The 13111-nt window shown below is 40.7% G+C and overlaps 3 protein-coding genes across 3 annotated transcripts; all 3 read left to right on the top strand.

Annotated features, from left to right (window-relative positions):
* The first annotated feature begins 564 nt into the window (after window positions 1-564).
* On the top strand, window positions 565-5006 carry abhd10b (abhydrolase domain containing 10, depalmitoylase b). Its single transcript, XM_085418687.1, has 5 exons — window positions 565-693; window positions 1139-1325; window positions 2162-2273; window positions 3991-4128; window positions 4219-5006. The coding sequence occupies exons 1-5, from the start codon at window positions 600-602 to the stop codon at window positions 4558-4560; spliced, it is 873 nt and encodes a 290-aa protein (XP_085274813.1). The 5' UTR covers window positions 565-599; the 3' UTR covers window positions 4561-5006.
* A 1045-nt stretch (window positions 5007-6051) lies between these two features.
* tagln3b (transgelin 3b) lies at window positions 6052-9599 on the top strand. The gene is made up of 5 exons (XM_085418689.1): window positions 6052-6246; window positions 7054-7285; window positions 8086-8260; window positions 8346-8448; window positions 8538-9599. Exons 2-5 carry the CDS (start codon window positions 7106-7108, stop codon window positions 8677-8679), a joined length of 600 nt encoding a protein of 199 aa, XP_085274815.1. The 5' UTR covers window positions 6052-6246; window positions 7054-7105; the 3' UTR covers window positions 8680-9599.
* Window positions 9600-10592: 993 nt separating this feature from the next.
* c1qtnf9 (C1q and TNF related 9) lies at window positions 10593-12680 on the top strand. The gene is made up of 3 exons (XM_085418688.1): window positions 10593-10870; window positions 10977-11039; window positions 11230-12680. Exons 1-3 carry the CDS (start codon window positions 10684-10686, stop codon window positions 11997-11999), a joined length of 1020 nt encoding a protein of 339 aa, XP_085274814.1. The 5' UTR covers window positions 10593-10683; the 3' UTR covers window positions 12000-12680.
* The last annotated feature ends 431 nt before the right edge of the window (window positions 12681-13111 follow it).

Consider the following 13111-nt stretch of genomic DNA (forward strand, 5'->3'; position numbering starts at 1 on the left):
TTTATGTGTGCTTTTTTGTTTTCTATTTTTCTGTAGTTATTAAGTTGAATACATGTGTGCACTACAGGTTTGATAATCTGCACACTGATGATTATTATTATTATCTATTTAGTCTTTTTTTAACAACTTAATGCGTTTTGAGCTAGTATTACTAAGTCTGAGTGTTGCTGTCAGTTCAGTGAATGCACTTAAGAATTAAAGAGTGACCAAAAGGGGCTTTTGGTTACAGTATGCTTGTTTTAGAGAAATAATAACAAACTTCATTTTAAAGATTTTTTTTTTCGTGATTGCCAAGATGAAGAAGCTTTACTGCACTGGTGCAGGTGACGACATTTTCCCAAGTATTCCACTTTAATAGCCTTTTGAGGTACCCCCTACCCACCCAAATGTGTAAATGTCTACATTTTCTTTCTTCATTATACTTTTAGTGCAAGTTTAATGCGTGGCTTTTATTGCTAAGGCAGTATATTTCCACTGAAGTAAAGGAATGTAGTACAGGACGCAATGTACATCTACTTTGAACTACAACTGTTGTGCGGCTTGAAACAAGACTCGCGGCTCCAACTCTCGCGATATTTCCTCAGTGGTCTCGGAGCAGTATGGCAGCCGTCGCGCTGAGGTCTTGCCGCAGAGGACTTTCGCAGATTTTAAGCAATGGGGGGCTCGCAGCTCTGTCTTCAAAGCGTCTGGAAGGTTTGTTGAGGTGTCCTCTTATGGCAGGAACACTTGGTAACGTTCGTGTGTCTTACAGAGGTATTTAAACACGTCGGAGGGGGTGTGGCTCGCACAGACTGCGTCGTCCTAAAAACATTTTAGGACATGAACGGCGAAATGTTAACTCTCGGAATGCTTTTGCGCTATTTTTGGTCAAATTTGGTAGAATTTCTAAAATGCTTAGAAAGCTAATTACACTCGCTTGAGTAAATCGCTGCTATGTTCCATCGATGTGAAAGAAATGCCCATGCCCATGCTCTTGCATCGAGATGAGCTTGATCCTACGCGGGGCATGACATGTGTCCAGCAAAGTTCGCAAAACTGAGCGAAAATTCTGTACAGGGAGTCATTAATGTAACAAATTCAATATCAATAAATAATATTCAATGTCAATAAATAACAAAACTAATGTTCTGTGAAACAGAACCCAGGAGGCACAAATCTTCGGTTCAGTATGCTTCACGACCAGATCTCCCAAAGCTGGCCTACAGAAGAGTGAAGGGAAAGAGCCCAGGTGTGGTTTTCCTCCCAGGTTATGGCTCCAACATGAATGGACAGAAAGCTGAGGCGCTGGAAGAGTTCTGTAGGTCACTGGGACACTCATACCTCAGGTAAGTTATCCAAACATATCACTCTGAGAGAGAAGCCCGATGCTGAGCATGGCATTAAATCAAGTTTAAAAAATAAAGCTAAACACAGTCAATCCAAAGCGAGCTATAGGACTGCAAGAGGCACAAATGAAATAAATGAATTGGGGGGGAAACCCATCATCCAACTGATATAGAATTAAAAATAGAGAAATTTGATCTGCAAACAAGAATCAAGTGACCAATAAGTACAGCTGCGTTGTCTTTTAATGTGTTTGTTAATGTTGAAGTTAATAGAGGAAAACACCTCTATATGTAGGAGAGTATTAAAAATATGCTGTTGCTATACGGTGTTTTTGTTTGCACACAATATCAATTTCTATATACCTTTTGAATATACTGTAACTGAGACTTTTTTTTTGCTGGGATGCATCTTTTATATTAGCTGAAACCAAAACAAGATCTAGTAAGTAAACTGAAAACCAAAAGTATTATAGCTATATGGAAATATATATAGATTAATTGATAGATTTAATTAATCCCACACTGGGGAAATTCACTTGTTACAGTAGAACAAATGTCAGGAAGAAAAAAAAGTGAGTTAGAGTTATATGATGGAAAGAAAAATGAATAGTTGTCTGTTAAAGCACGGAGGAATGAATTGATGAATAATTTAATTATCCTAAAAATACCGCCACCTTTCATCGTGTGAAGTCTGAAGTTCCTGGTTAATCAAGTGGCTCCAGTTCTGAACAATAAGAGGCTTGTTAGGTCGCATAAACTTGTCTGTAGCCTTGTATGACTTGCCATTGTTTTAGCTTCAGATATTCACCCACTTTGTGCTATTTGTGGTTTTCCAGGTTTGATTACACAGGACATGGAGCCTCAGGAGGTGTGCTATCAGAAGGAACTATTGGTATCTGGAAAAAAGATGTCCTTTTTGTGTTGGATGAGTTGGCAGAGGGGCCACAGGTAAATATTTCCTAGGCTAATTCCATTGCTAGTTAGAGGAGGTAAGTAATCAGTCAAGTTATGTAAATTTTGAACGGCAGGCTTGGTCATTGGTCCTGCATTAAGATTATCAGGTTCCTGAGAATAATCCTCAAAGGTTTTCATTAGACCAGTAATATCAGACAAACAAATATATGAAACCTTGAAAATAAGGACCTAAATGCAATAGAGCTTCAATCATTTCTTCAATTTGTTAAATTGCAACTATGTTGTTTTTAATAACCTACAGGTAAGTAATGCATCATCACGTTTCAGTGTATTTGAAGTTGGCAATTACCAGAGTCAGTCTGTCTTCTGGCAACATTTATAGTAGGTTTTACCAGAAATGCAGGTATGCTTGCCAATCTCATTTTGCTGCAAAAATAAATAAATAAAGATAATTTTATCTTGTGGGATAAAACAAATATTGATAAAAGGAGGTGATTATTTTATTCTAGTATTCAGCATATTGCAAAAATATTAAATAGACAAATAATGTCATGTCGTGAGCAAAGTATTGTGGTAGTATAGTAGTAGTCCCACTTCTATACTTATGCACATGCACATTTGTGATGCGCAATGAGTCTCCTGCAGCGTAAACTACATTTTGGGGGAGAGGAGGGAGCCGCAGGAGACCCAGCGTGCTAAGTAAGGATATTGTTGAGCTACATACGTGTTGAAAATTTGACCCACTGACTCCATTGACGATGCACAATCCTGTAAATGTTTTTTTTTTTTAAATGAGGATGAGTCTCATTTTAGGCTGGGAAGTTGTGGGGTCTTTCACTGACAGTGCTGGGTTTATGTCTGATTACCAATGATCCTTAAAATAAAGCTTGAGACGGTATGATACAGAAGCTGATTGGACCTGCAGGTGGTCAGAGGGCAACAGAAACAGCAGAAGTGATGGGAGCAGTGCGTGGCTCCGCAAGAGGATACAATTAAGCAGTACAGGACTCCAGTGAAAGCTTTATTTTTAATTTTTTTCACATGACTGTAGACCGATAAAACGCATACAAAATACACACAACAAAATACCTAAAATAAGTTGACATATGCACATGACATGCAAAATATTCCCCAATTCAAAACCTAAAGAATATCTTATTGTCCTCTACTGAAAAATTCTGATCTTATAAATGTACAAAAATATTCATAAGGTCAGTTGCTGAGCACGGCATTTCTGCTGCTGCATTGAAAACCCTTCCCTAGAGTCTGTGTGCTGGAGGCTTCAAATCTCTACATTTACGTGTAAGCTGAATCTGAAAATAGCCTTCTAGTGTCAAACTCAGCACTTAACGTTATTCTGCACAGTGAATCCAAAGCTAACAAGTAAAGGCAAAACAGGGCTGGGAGCAGGTTTAGTGACACCTCAATGGGTGCATTTAAAATTCTCATTTGCAGTAACTAAACTGGGTTCATGAGCGAATCAATAACAGAGATGTAAAACCTTCCTAAATTCTACCTCCAGTGTTGCTTTTCCCCCTCATTTCACCAGAAGATGGCACTGTTGCCACATTTATACCACAGCTTTTGTTTTCAACCGTTCTACTGCATGAATGTGTGGTTTCTTAAAAATGTTTGAAGTGAGGTATCCAAGTTTGTTTTGTTTTTTTTGTTTGTTTTGGGGTTTTTTGTTTTTTTTTACCAACTATCAGTTGAGCTATATTTAATTTGTGGTGTTTTTGCCATCTTGTAGATACTGGTTGGTTCCAGTATAGGTGGTTGGCTTATGCTGCTGGCAGCCATTGCCAGACCAGAGAAGACAGCTGCACTGGTGGGCATCTCCACTGCCGCTGATCATGTTGTCACAGCGTTCAACTCTCTTCCGCTGGAGGTGAGAATATAAAATAGAATAACATGTGTAATTATTTTTTGTTTTAAATATTTTCTCATCTAAGTGTGATATTTCTGTGTTCAAATGCAGACACGCAAGGAGTTTGAGGCCAAGGGGGAGTGGACTATACCCACCAAACACATGGAGGAGGGTGTTTACAAGTTTAACATGGACTTTTTGCGTGAGGCAGAAAATCACTGTGTTCTCCAGAGTCCCATCCCCATTACCTGCCCCGTGCGGCTCATTCATGGGCTCAAAGACGAGGATGTCCCCTGGCACATCTCCATGCAGGTTGCAGAGCGTGTCCTCAGCTCCGACGTGGACGTCATCCTCCGACGACATGGCCAGCACCGCATGTCTGACAAGGACGACATCAAGCTTATGGTCTACACCATTGACGATCTCATCGATAAGCTGACCACTATGGTCTGAGTAAGGAATAGGAAAGTGAGCCAGAGATGTTCCTAAGATTAAAAGATAATGACTTTGTTAACTGGGAAGTCAACCCTCAAGGATATTACCAAACAACGGCATGTTGCACCGCCAAATATGACCTTTTATCCATCTATGTTTTTCATCCCGTACTTCATCATGTCAACATGTTGGAAAATTGAAAACTATATTGTAAGGGAGCCCTCCTGCTAGCTGTTCCCTTGTATCTTCAGGTTGCATTTGTATGTGCTCCAGGTTATTGTATCAAGTGTTACGTTTGGTAAGCCGTTCTTAGGTCTGCCATTGCTGCTGTCTCTGCCGTTGTTCTTACTGTTTGGCTGTCTCTTCCCCTCCTTCCCTCCTCCATCTTTACTTAGAAACACAGTTTTCCTGTGCCTTTTTAATCACTTTTCACCCGTTTTGGCTAATAAAACCTTTGCACACTAGAGTGCAGGTCTCAAGTCTGTGAAAGTGCACACACAGATAACACAAGCAACATTATGTGGCGACAAAGAGCAACTGAAAGCTGCATTCAGGTGCATTCAGAATAAATTGCACTGGGAGATATTAGTTGGAAAATATAGTTTATTCAGAGTCGGAGAGGATTTTTATCTATATATTTGTCTAACTGGGGAAAATACAAAAAGTCACACCCGAACGTATATCAGCACCATTACTAAGTAGGGTTAAGAATATAGTGATACTTGTACAATGTAAATTGTCAGTGCGAGCAGAAACCAAGAGTTTTTGGTTTCTTTGTATTTGCACAACATTTCTGTTACATAACTCCGGCCTGCTGAAAGGAGCCACTGAGCTGTTGATTATTAACATGTAACTGGCCACTGGGTGCTCTATGCTCAATGGGGTGAAACCAACCACTTGGGAGCTCTCAGGTCCACATAACTGCAGCAGTGACCTTTAACTTATGGCTGAGCTGGGTATCCAGTCATCTGGCATGCTTAAACTAAACTCAGATGTCAGCTTGTGACTGTATTAATAAATTACATTTACTGTGTTGCTCCTGCTTGGACAGAAGTGTCCCATATTTTAGTTGTTACCGTGTAGCTGGATCAAGTAAAAAAGAACACTGTTCAAGTTGAACCATGGTGCTCATCCAAGATAAAGCTCAAATTCAATTAGCTATAATGAATGGGTCCCAGTGCTGAAATCAAACAGTCTCTGCACTGTGCAGAAACCCAGGAGGTAGACCAGCACTTTAAAGAACACAACATAGACAACTGTTGTTGAGCAAGTCAGTGTAGCTGCCAACTGATCAGCTATGATGAAATAAAAGAGGATTATCTTGTTTGCTGTGATCTCCATCTACTATTGCCTTAAAGTCGCAGGCGGTAGTTCAAAGATTTGATTTGACACCATCATGTGCCTCTGCTTTGACGAGGATCCGTTCAATGCCGAATGAGCTGAGCGTGCACTACAGTGACCACTATCCTGGAGCGCAGTCACGTCGCAGTCTGTGCTGAGAGTGACTCTGGGGACACCTCCCGGGGGAGCTGCCATATAAAACCAGTGGCTCGCTCCTCCCGGACAAAGTGAGGTCCAGCCTCGTGCCATCAGCACGGATGCTTCAGCACTTCAGCATCCTCAGCCTCAGCTCAGCTTTAGCTCAGCGGAATTAACGCATCGGATACGGGACGAATCTGACCTTTCTCCCTGCTGTCCTCAGTAGTAAGTGCATCATTGCTTTTCACCCCCTCGATAAAAACGCTGTGAGTGCATGACTTTTGCAGCATATAATGCATATATGCAAACAATGCGGCGTCACGGCTGCCATGTGAGCTTTGGACGGCTCCCTTTCTGTTTTAACAAGCTGCAGAATGCGTAGCAATGTGGCATGGTGTTATCAGGTAACGGGACTTTATGTTTCATGCATTACATTTAAGTTTACTGCGCACTTTGTGAACGATGCAGTGAACGGCAGGTGATGTATTCCCAAAACGCTTATGCGTAAAAGGGGACTGACGTAATTAAATTAAACTCTATTGCAGCTAAAAATAGCGCAACGTGAACTTCTGTATATTGTTGGAAGCTCCCTTTTAAAAATGAAAAAAAAAAAGGATATAAACTTTTCGTGAAAATACATTTGATTATTTAATTTGCGTCATGTTGCCTGCGCGGAGGTTATACTTGAACGGACATCAAGTACAGCGCATCTTTGCGCTCGGTGTGCCGGAAACGGGATTCATCGTTGCCATAGCAATAAGAGGGCTTGTCCGTGTTCTGGGCGGCAGTGAGAGGACCACACCCATTCTGTGCTAGAGGCTCCAAAGATGTCTCTGGGTGGACCGATGGATGGGAAGCGAGACGTGTGCTGATGTGGCTTTTATCTAAACATTAACATTTTGTTTTATTTAAAAGAATATTGTAACCAATATGGAAAATTGATTTAGATCAGACAAAATGGTAACATAAAATATAACATGAGAAGATTGCACTGGTGCAATGATTGATGATGAAATCGTTTGTTCTCTTCAGGCAAATTGCACACTGCATAGAAAATATATACTAGATTCCTGGGAGACCCACAATGGCAAACAGAGGGCCCAGTTACGGACTGAGTCGAGAGGTGCAGGAGAAGATTGAGCAGAAGTATGATCCTGACCTGGAGCAAAGGTTGGTCGATTGGATAATTGCACAGTGCGGAGGAAACCTGGAGAAACCACAGCCGGGAAAGCAGAACTTCCAGAAATGGCTGATGGATGGAACAGTGAGTGTCTGCAGCATAGTTTTCTGCTTGAAATAGAAGCTAGCCTTAAATAATTTAGGATAGCTCTGTGAGATTTAAAGAGCTCAAGGTTGGCAAAAGTCTAAAAAAAAGTTTTTTAAATTTTTTATATACTAAAAATATAAAATATAAATATATTAATATTCTCTTTTTATTAGAATTTCTTTATGTACTATTGGCTAAGTTGCAATTAGGTTGTTAAAAGAATACTTGTGTTTTGTGTTATTGATAAGTCACTGATAGCAAACGGCAGTTTGAAAATTGCTAACTACTATGGCTATACTGATCTCTGTAAGCCTCTGATTTAAAAACTCCTCTATCTTCACAGTGAAGATGCTTACCAGTGCACCCTTCACTTTGCTGTCTTTTGCCATGCTCTTTAGCTGACTAATGCTAAAAAAAAAATACTTAGAGAAAACAATCATATGACGCAGATACATCAATTTATGACCTAATAATTAACTCTAGAGATAAGAGTGTAATGCAATCAGAGGCCATTGCATGTTCACAGCAAAGTGACTCAGACTTTTTGTGAATTAGAAGACACTCTTCCTCTCCAGAGACCACACTTCTTCTCGAAATTAAGCTGTTACTAAAGTACAAATTGGAAAGGGAAGATAAGACTACAACCCAGAATAAAAATGTCCATATTAGATTAGGCGTGTCAAATGACAATGTCTTTGGGTGAGCTATTCCTTTAAGAACCATGAGTCATTAGTATGGTATGGTCAGTATGTCGGTTGATGACAGTCAATGCAGATTCCTGACCTCTTTTGTCCCAGATTCTCTGTAGACTCATCAACAGCCTTTATCCGAGGGGGAAGGAACCCATCAAAAAGATCCCAGAGTCTCAGATGGCCTTTAAACAAATGGAGAAGATCTCCCAGTTCCTGCAAGCCGCAGAAGCTTATGGAGTCACAACCACTGACGTCTTTCAAACTGTAGATCTCTGGGAGGGTAAACTCTATCTTCTGATGCAGTCATGTTTACTCTATTTAATAGTCACCAGATGATTTACAAAATGTTTACAATCTGGCTACAGGAAAAGACATGGCAGCAGTCCAAAGGACCCTAATGGCTCTGGGGAGTTTGGCTGTCACCAAAGACGACGGTCAATACAGAGGCGATAGAGACTGGTTCCACAGGTGGATACACAGCGAAGCAAAACAAAAAGAACTCAATATCTTCACAACTGCACAGCTAATCCTGTAACCATATTGCTGTTTCTATTCAGGAAAGCCCAGGGGTACCGAAGAGAATTCACCGACGAGCAGCTACGCCAAGGACAGAGTTTAATTGGCCTCCAAATGGGCAGCAACCGTGGGGCTTCCCAGTCTGGTATGACAGGCTATGGCATGCACCGTCAGATCATGTAGACCCATTACTACCCTTGCTGTTCTGCTTCCAGACCTTACTCTCTCCTAACACCACAAATATTGTAGCCCCAAAAACCTTCCTAAGCTTCGTAGCACCTGCCACGTTAACCTCAGTTTCCCTGAAAGTGCTGCTTTTTCCAGACAGTGTTTTATTCACACTTTGAAAAAAATGATGTCAGATGCTGTAGCTCTCCTTCTTTGGACTCTCCTTCCCTTCCTCTCTCCCAGGATCTCACGTGCTGTTTCCTAACTATCACTCTTAACTCCATTTGGTTACTTTTCAGGTCCAGATGTTTACTTTACATGGAACTCAGTGTTTCAGCATCGGTTTAGTCTTGCAAAGTGTTTAAATAAAATCTCTATACAATGCAAGTCATCAGAGTTGTACATATATTTACGGAAGTACTGTAAGCCACTGTTAGAGCATGCCGTATGCTATGCATTTTTAATTATCGACACATTACATTTCTTTGCTTGTTTTAGGATGGCTACTGTTACCCTGTAATTATTTAGCCTTAAACCTAATGGAACTTAATGACTGACGATGTCTCTGCTATCTTGTCTGAAGACTTGTTGCAGTATCCTCTGTAACCAAATCAACCTCACGTGGTGCCTGGTTATGGGACTACAAAGACTGGGTCCTGATATACTGGCCTCAAATTATAAATGAGAGTCATTCATTCTGAGCCATGCCCTTGTTATTTGTTTGTTAGATTACATATTGTACTGTGTCTCTTTTGTGCGCAACAAGCAAGTAAATGTGCAGTAGCCAACATGTACAACAGTGGACTTTTCATCTCTGATGCCAGTTGATTACACTGCTTGAATGTGCCCTTTTATGTGTATTATATTTTTAAAATATATTTATATCTGGAAGCCTGTAAGAAGAATTATTTAAAAAAAATAAAAAATAAAATAAAGTACACTATGATAAGAGGTATTTGTGTCAGTTTTTACAAAGCAAAAGTTGAGCAACTGCTGTGTACTCAGGGTGTTGGGTGAATTTTTCTTTCCCCCGTTATCTTGGTTTTATGTTCCAGCTCCTCCCTCATGCCCATCCCTCTCTTCTCTGCTCACTGTACACAATCTAATAAAGCATATGCTGTGCAGCATAATGATTAGGCTGCTTGTTTCTGATTCAAGCCTGTGTGCCAGCAAACCTTTGCCTTGCTGAGTAGACTTCAGTCAGATATTAAATCCCTCCCTGCTCCTGTAATGCCCTTTAATAGATGATCTTACCACTGTAAGAACAAAGACTAGAACTACTTCAAAGTGTGTGTAACCTTCATATCCTTTTATTCTGTCCATTTTGATCCATTTTGATACTTAACAAAATGCAATTATAGTGACGCCTTTTTGAAGTGTCCTGGTATGTAATGTTTAGACTACAAAAGGTCACGTTTATTTCAGTGATCCAGTTTATGGGGTCACTTGCTTGCATCTGTTTGGCTGCTAAATGGCACATATGCGAAATACATGCTTTAACTGACATTTTAGTTTGCTATTAACAGCCAGTCTACTGTCCATTCATAGTACCATTTATTTAATTGCTTAATAAAAACTTGGTATCTTCTGGTGTGGCAGCATATATTCTCAATATGTAATTATTTGGTTAAGGTTAATATCTTGTTTGCTTCACTATATAGGCACTTCATGTCAACTATGTGGCCTTCTGCATGTGTGGCCCTCAAGGGCTCTTTGAGTGTAAGCTTATTATTAGCCTTGGCTAGACTGGAGAAGAGGTGATGTGTGACCAGTGTGGCAGGCTCAATGAGTAAACCAAAAACAACAAAGAGACCAATGGCTTTGAGAGGTCTAAGGTCAATCTCGTCTGAAACTGTCTCTCAGCTTGTGTTTTCTGTAGCTGATATCTTTTCTTCTTTCATTGTGCATGCCAGCTTTTAAGTTAAACGTGCTGCAACAAGGCTAGCTATGCATTAGATTGAGACTTCAGGCTTATTTGTTGTGGGAAATTGATTTCATTAGACAGGTAAAACTGGTAAAATGTTGCAGACAAGGTTTAGGATCGCTTTACTGCTCCTCGTCTTGGCATTCAGATGTGTTGCACAGCAAGAAACCCAAAGTAAAGGCTGTGTCTGTGGATATCCTGGAATACCAGGTGATCCCGGGAACAATGGCATGCCTGGCAGAGATGGCCGCGACGGACTCCGAGGTGACAAAGGTGATCGAGGTAAGTTTACAAGAGAAACTTTATTTATTTTTTTTTTTTCGCATGTTTTAGGTGCCACCTTCACAGTTTATAATAACGTTATAATTCATCAATCATTGTTGGAAAGGTGAACTTGGACCTACTGGGCTAGCAGGCAATCATGGGCACAAGGGAGACAAAGGGGAACCTGGTATGTGTCTTTACGATACACTATGTGCACCTATATGTGTATTTATCTGCAAATGGAGTCACAACCACTGTCATTTATTAATGCAATTTATCAAAATGTTTGCACTGTATGTAACTTGCAATATGTTACTGCACTGTAAACACCATACCTACAGTTCAAAGAAGGTTTATTGTGTGCTTATTATTTACAGGTGCAACTGGTCCAGCAGGGCTCAAGGGGAAAAGAGGAGATAATGGCGATAGGGGCCTTCCTGGGAAAATGGGACCACAGGGAGTGCAAGGGCCTGTTGGCCTCAAAGGAAATAAAGGAGAGCTTGGGCTCCCTGGGCCCCCAGGACCTGAAGGACATTTAGGGCCACCCGGACCACAGGGTGAAAAAGGGGAAACTGGCCTCCAAGGTGACAGAGGCATTCCAGGGCCATTGGGACCACCTGGCAGGCCAGGTCCCAAAGGGGACATGGGTTTTCCAGGTAACAAAGGAAACATTGGTTATCGTGGGGATAGAGGAGCTCGAGGTGAAAAGGGCGATAGGGGTGAAAAGGGAGACGAAATTGTTGTTTCCAAAAGTGCTTTCTCCGTAGGACTCAGTGCTCAAACTAAACTCCCAGCAGCTAATGCACCGATCCGGTTTGACAAGATTATTTACAATGAGCAGAATCATTACGATCCACAAACAGGGAGATTCACTTGCTCCGCGGCAGGTGCTTACTTCTTCACATACCACATCACTGTATTTTCCCGAAATGTGAAAGTGGCCCTCGTGAAGAACGGTGCAAAAATCATCCACACCACTGACAACTACCAGGGCAGCGAGGACCAGGCAGCAGGGGGAGCTGTGCTGCATCTGGGGATCGGGGACAAGGTGTGGTTGCAGGTGGTTGGAGGAGAGCCATTTAATGGGCTTTTTGCTGATGAGGATGACGACACTACATTCTCTGGGTTTTTGATCTTTGAGGCTTAATTAAGGGATCATTTATAATTACTATGACTAGAAACAGTAAAATGCAGAAGAACAGTACAAGTCAGTAGGATTCAACATGTCAACAAATTCTAATTAAATGAAATTCAAGTTTATGTATGTAGCACAAACTCACAACAACAGTTGCTTCAAGGTGCTTTATTGTGTAACAACAACAGAGAGAAAACCCAACAATCATACAGCCTCTATGAACAAGCACTTGGCGACAGTGGGAAGGAAAAACTCAATTTTAACAGGAAGAAACATACATTTAAGTCTAAAATGCCTGTTGCAATGGTATAATGTAACTAATTTATTCAAGTACTGTATAAATGTGAATTGTCACTTCAGTATTTTAATGCTGTTGTGTGACTCCTTCTCCACCAAGCTAACGACACACTTTTCTATATAAGGCATTTACACTGCTCATTAAAATTTAACATGTAAAGCAAGTGAGGGTGTTGTTGAGATTGAACTGGTTGTTGTAGATTAAACTACACAAGAAAGCTGGTTCAAAATTCTTCTTAAACATTAACACGGATGACAGTCACCCAGGATTATTGTGCTCTATAACAGATATAGCAATCAAAAGAGGAATTTGTTTTTACATTCCTTGCTTCCTTAAAAGCTTTTATAGGAAACTTTGACACGTTTTTGAGTGCTTTTACACCATCTACTGCTACTTTTATTAAACATCATGATTTTCCAAGCACTTCTGAAATTCTGTGTGGGTTCTTTTTATTCTTTTTTGTTTTTAGGACATGAAATTCTGCTGACATGTGAGCATTGATCACATGAAAACAAACAGTGATATTAAACACTGTACAAAGGTTGACTGAGCTCTGTGTTATTTCTGTAACCTGTTTACTCTCTCAGAACAAAGGGGAGCGACAATCACTCAGTCCCTTCTTTTTTCTTCTTCTGGTATTTTGGGATGGGCTCGGTACAGAAATATCTGTGACAATAATTGCTTGGCATGACACGAGGAAGACAGTTCAACACCAACTGGAAGGCCGAGTCTTTTTTAGTCGTCGGAGAGACGCTGGAACTAGGTGAAGCATTTTCTTCTGTGTTCTAACTTCATTGAAGAGCCTTGGAATGGGCGTGGTTTGCGG

The sequence above is a fragment of the Rhamphochromis longiceps genome, linkage group LG9 (genome assembly GCF_057381845.1).
Source record: "Rhamphochromis longiceps isolate RC_006_pf linkage group LG9, R_longiceps_female_GT1.1, whole genome shotgun sequence".
In the NCBI taxonomy this organism is placed as follows: Eukaryota; Metazoa; Chordata; class Actinopteri; order Cichliformes; family Cichlidae; genus Rhamphochromis; species Rhamphochromis longiceps.

Excerpts from the sequence above, each read along its gene's own strand:
- abhd10b (XM_085418687.1), top strand. The coding sequence starts at position 600 with ATGGCAGCCGTCGCGCTGAGGTCTTGCCGCAGAGGACTTTCGCAGATT. Across the intron at positions 694-1,138 it reads GTCTTCAAAGCGTCTGGAAG|AACCCAGGAGGCACAAATCT; the intron begins GTTTGTTGAGGT and ends TCTGTGAAACAG. Across the intron at positions 1,326-2,161 it reads CTGGGACACTCATACCTCAG|GTTTGATTACACAGGACATG; the intron begins GTAAGTTATCCA and ends GTGGTTTTCCAG.
- tagln3b (XM_085418689.1), top strand. The coding sequence starts at position 7,106 with ATGGCAAACAGAGGGCCCAGTTACGGACTGAGTCGAGAGGTGCAGGAG. Across the intron at positions 7,286-8,085 it reads AATGGCTGATGGATGGAACA|ATTCTCTGTAGACTCATCAA; the intron begins GTGAGTGTCTGC and ends CTTTTGTCCCAG. Across the intron at positions 8,449-8,537 it reads GATAGAGACTGGTTCCACAG|GAAAGCCCAGGGGTACCGAA; the intron begins GTGGATACACAG and ends GTTTCTATTCAG.
- c1qtnf9 (XM_085418688.1), top strand. The coding sequence starts at position 10,684 with ATGTTGCAGACAAGGTTTAGGATCGCTTTACTGCTCCTCGTCTTGGCA. Across the intron at positions 10,871-10,976 it reads AGGTGACAAAGGTGATCGAG|GTGAACTTGGACCTACTGGG; the intron begins GTAAGTTTACAA and ends ATTGTTGGAAAG. Across the intron at positions 11,040-11,229 it reads GGGAGACAAAGGGGAACCTG|GTGCAACTGGTCCAGCAGGG; the intron begins GTATGTGTCTTT and ends TATTATTTACAG.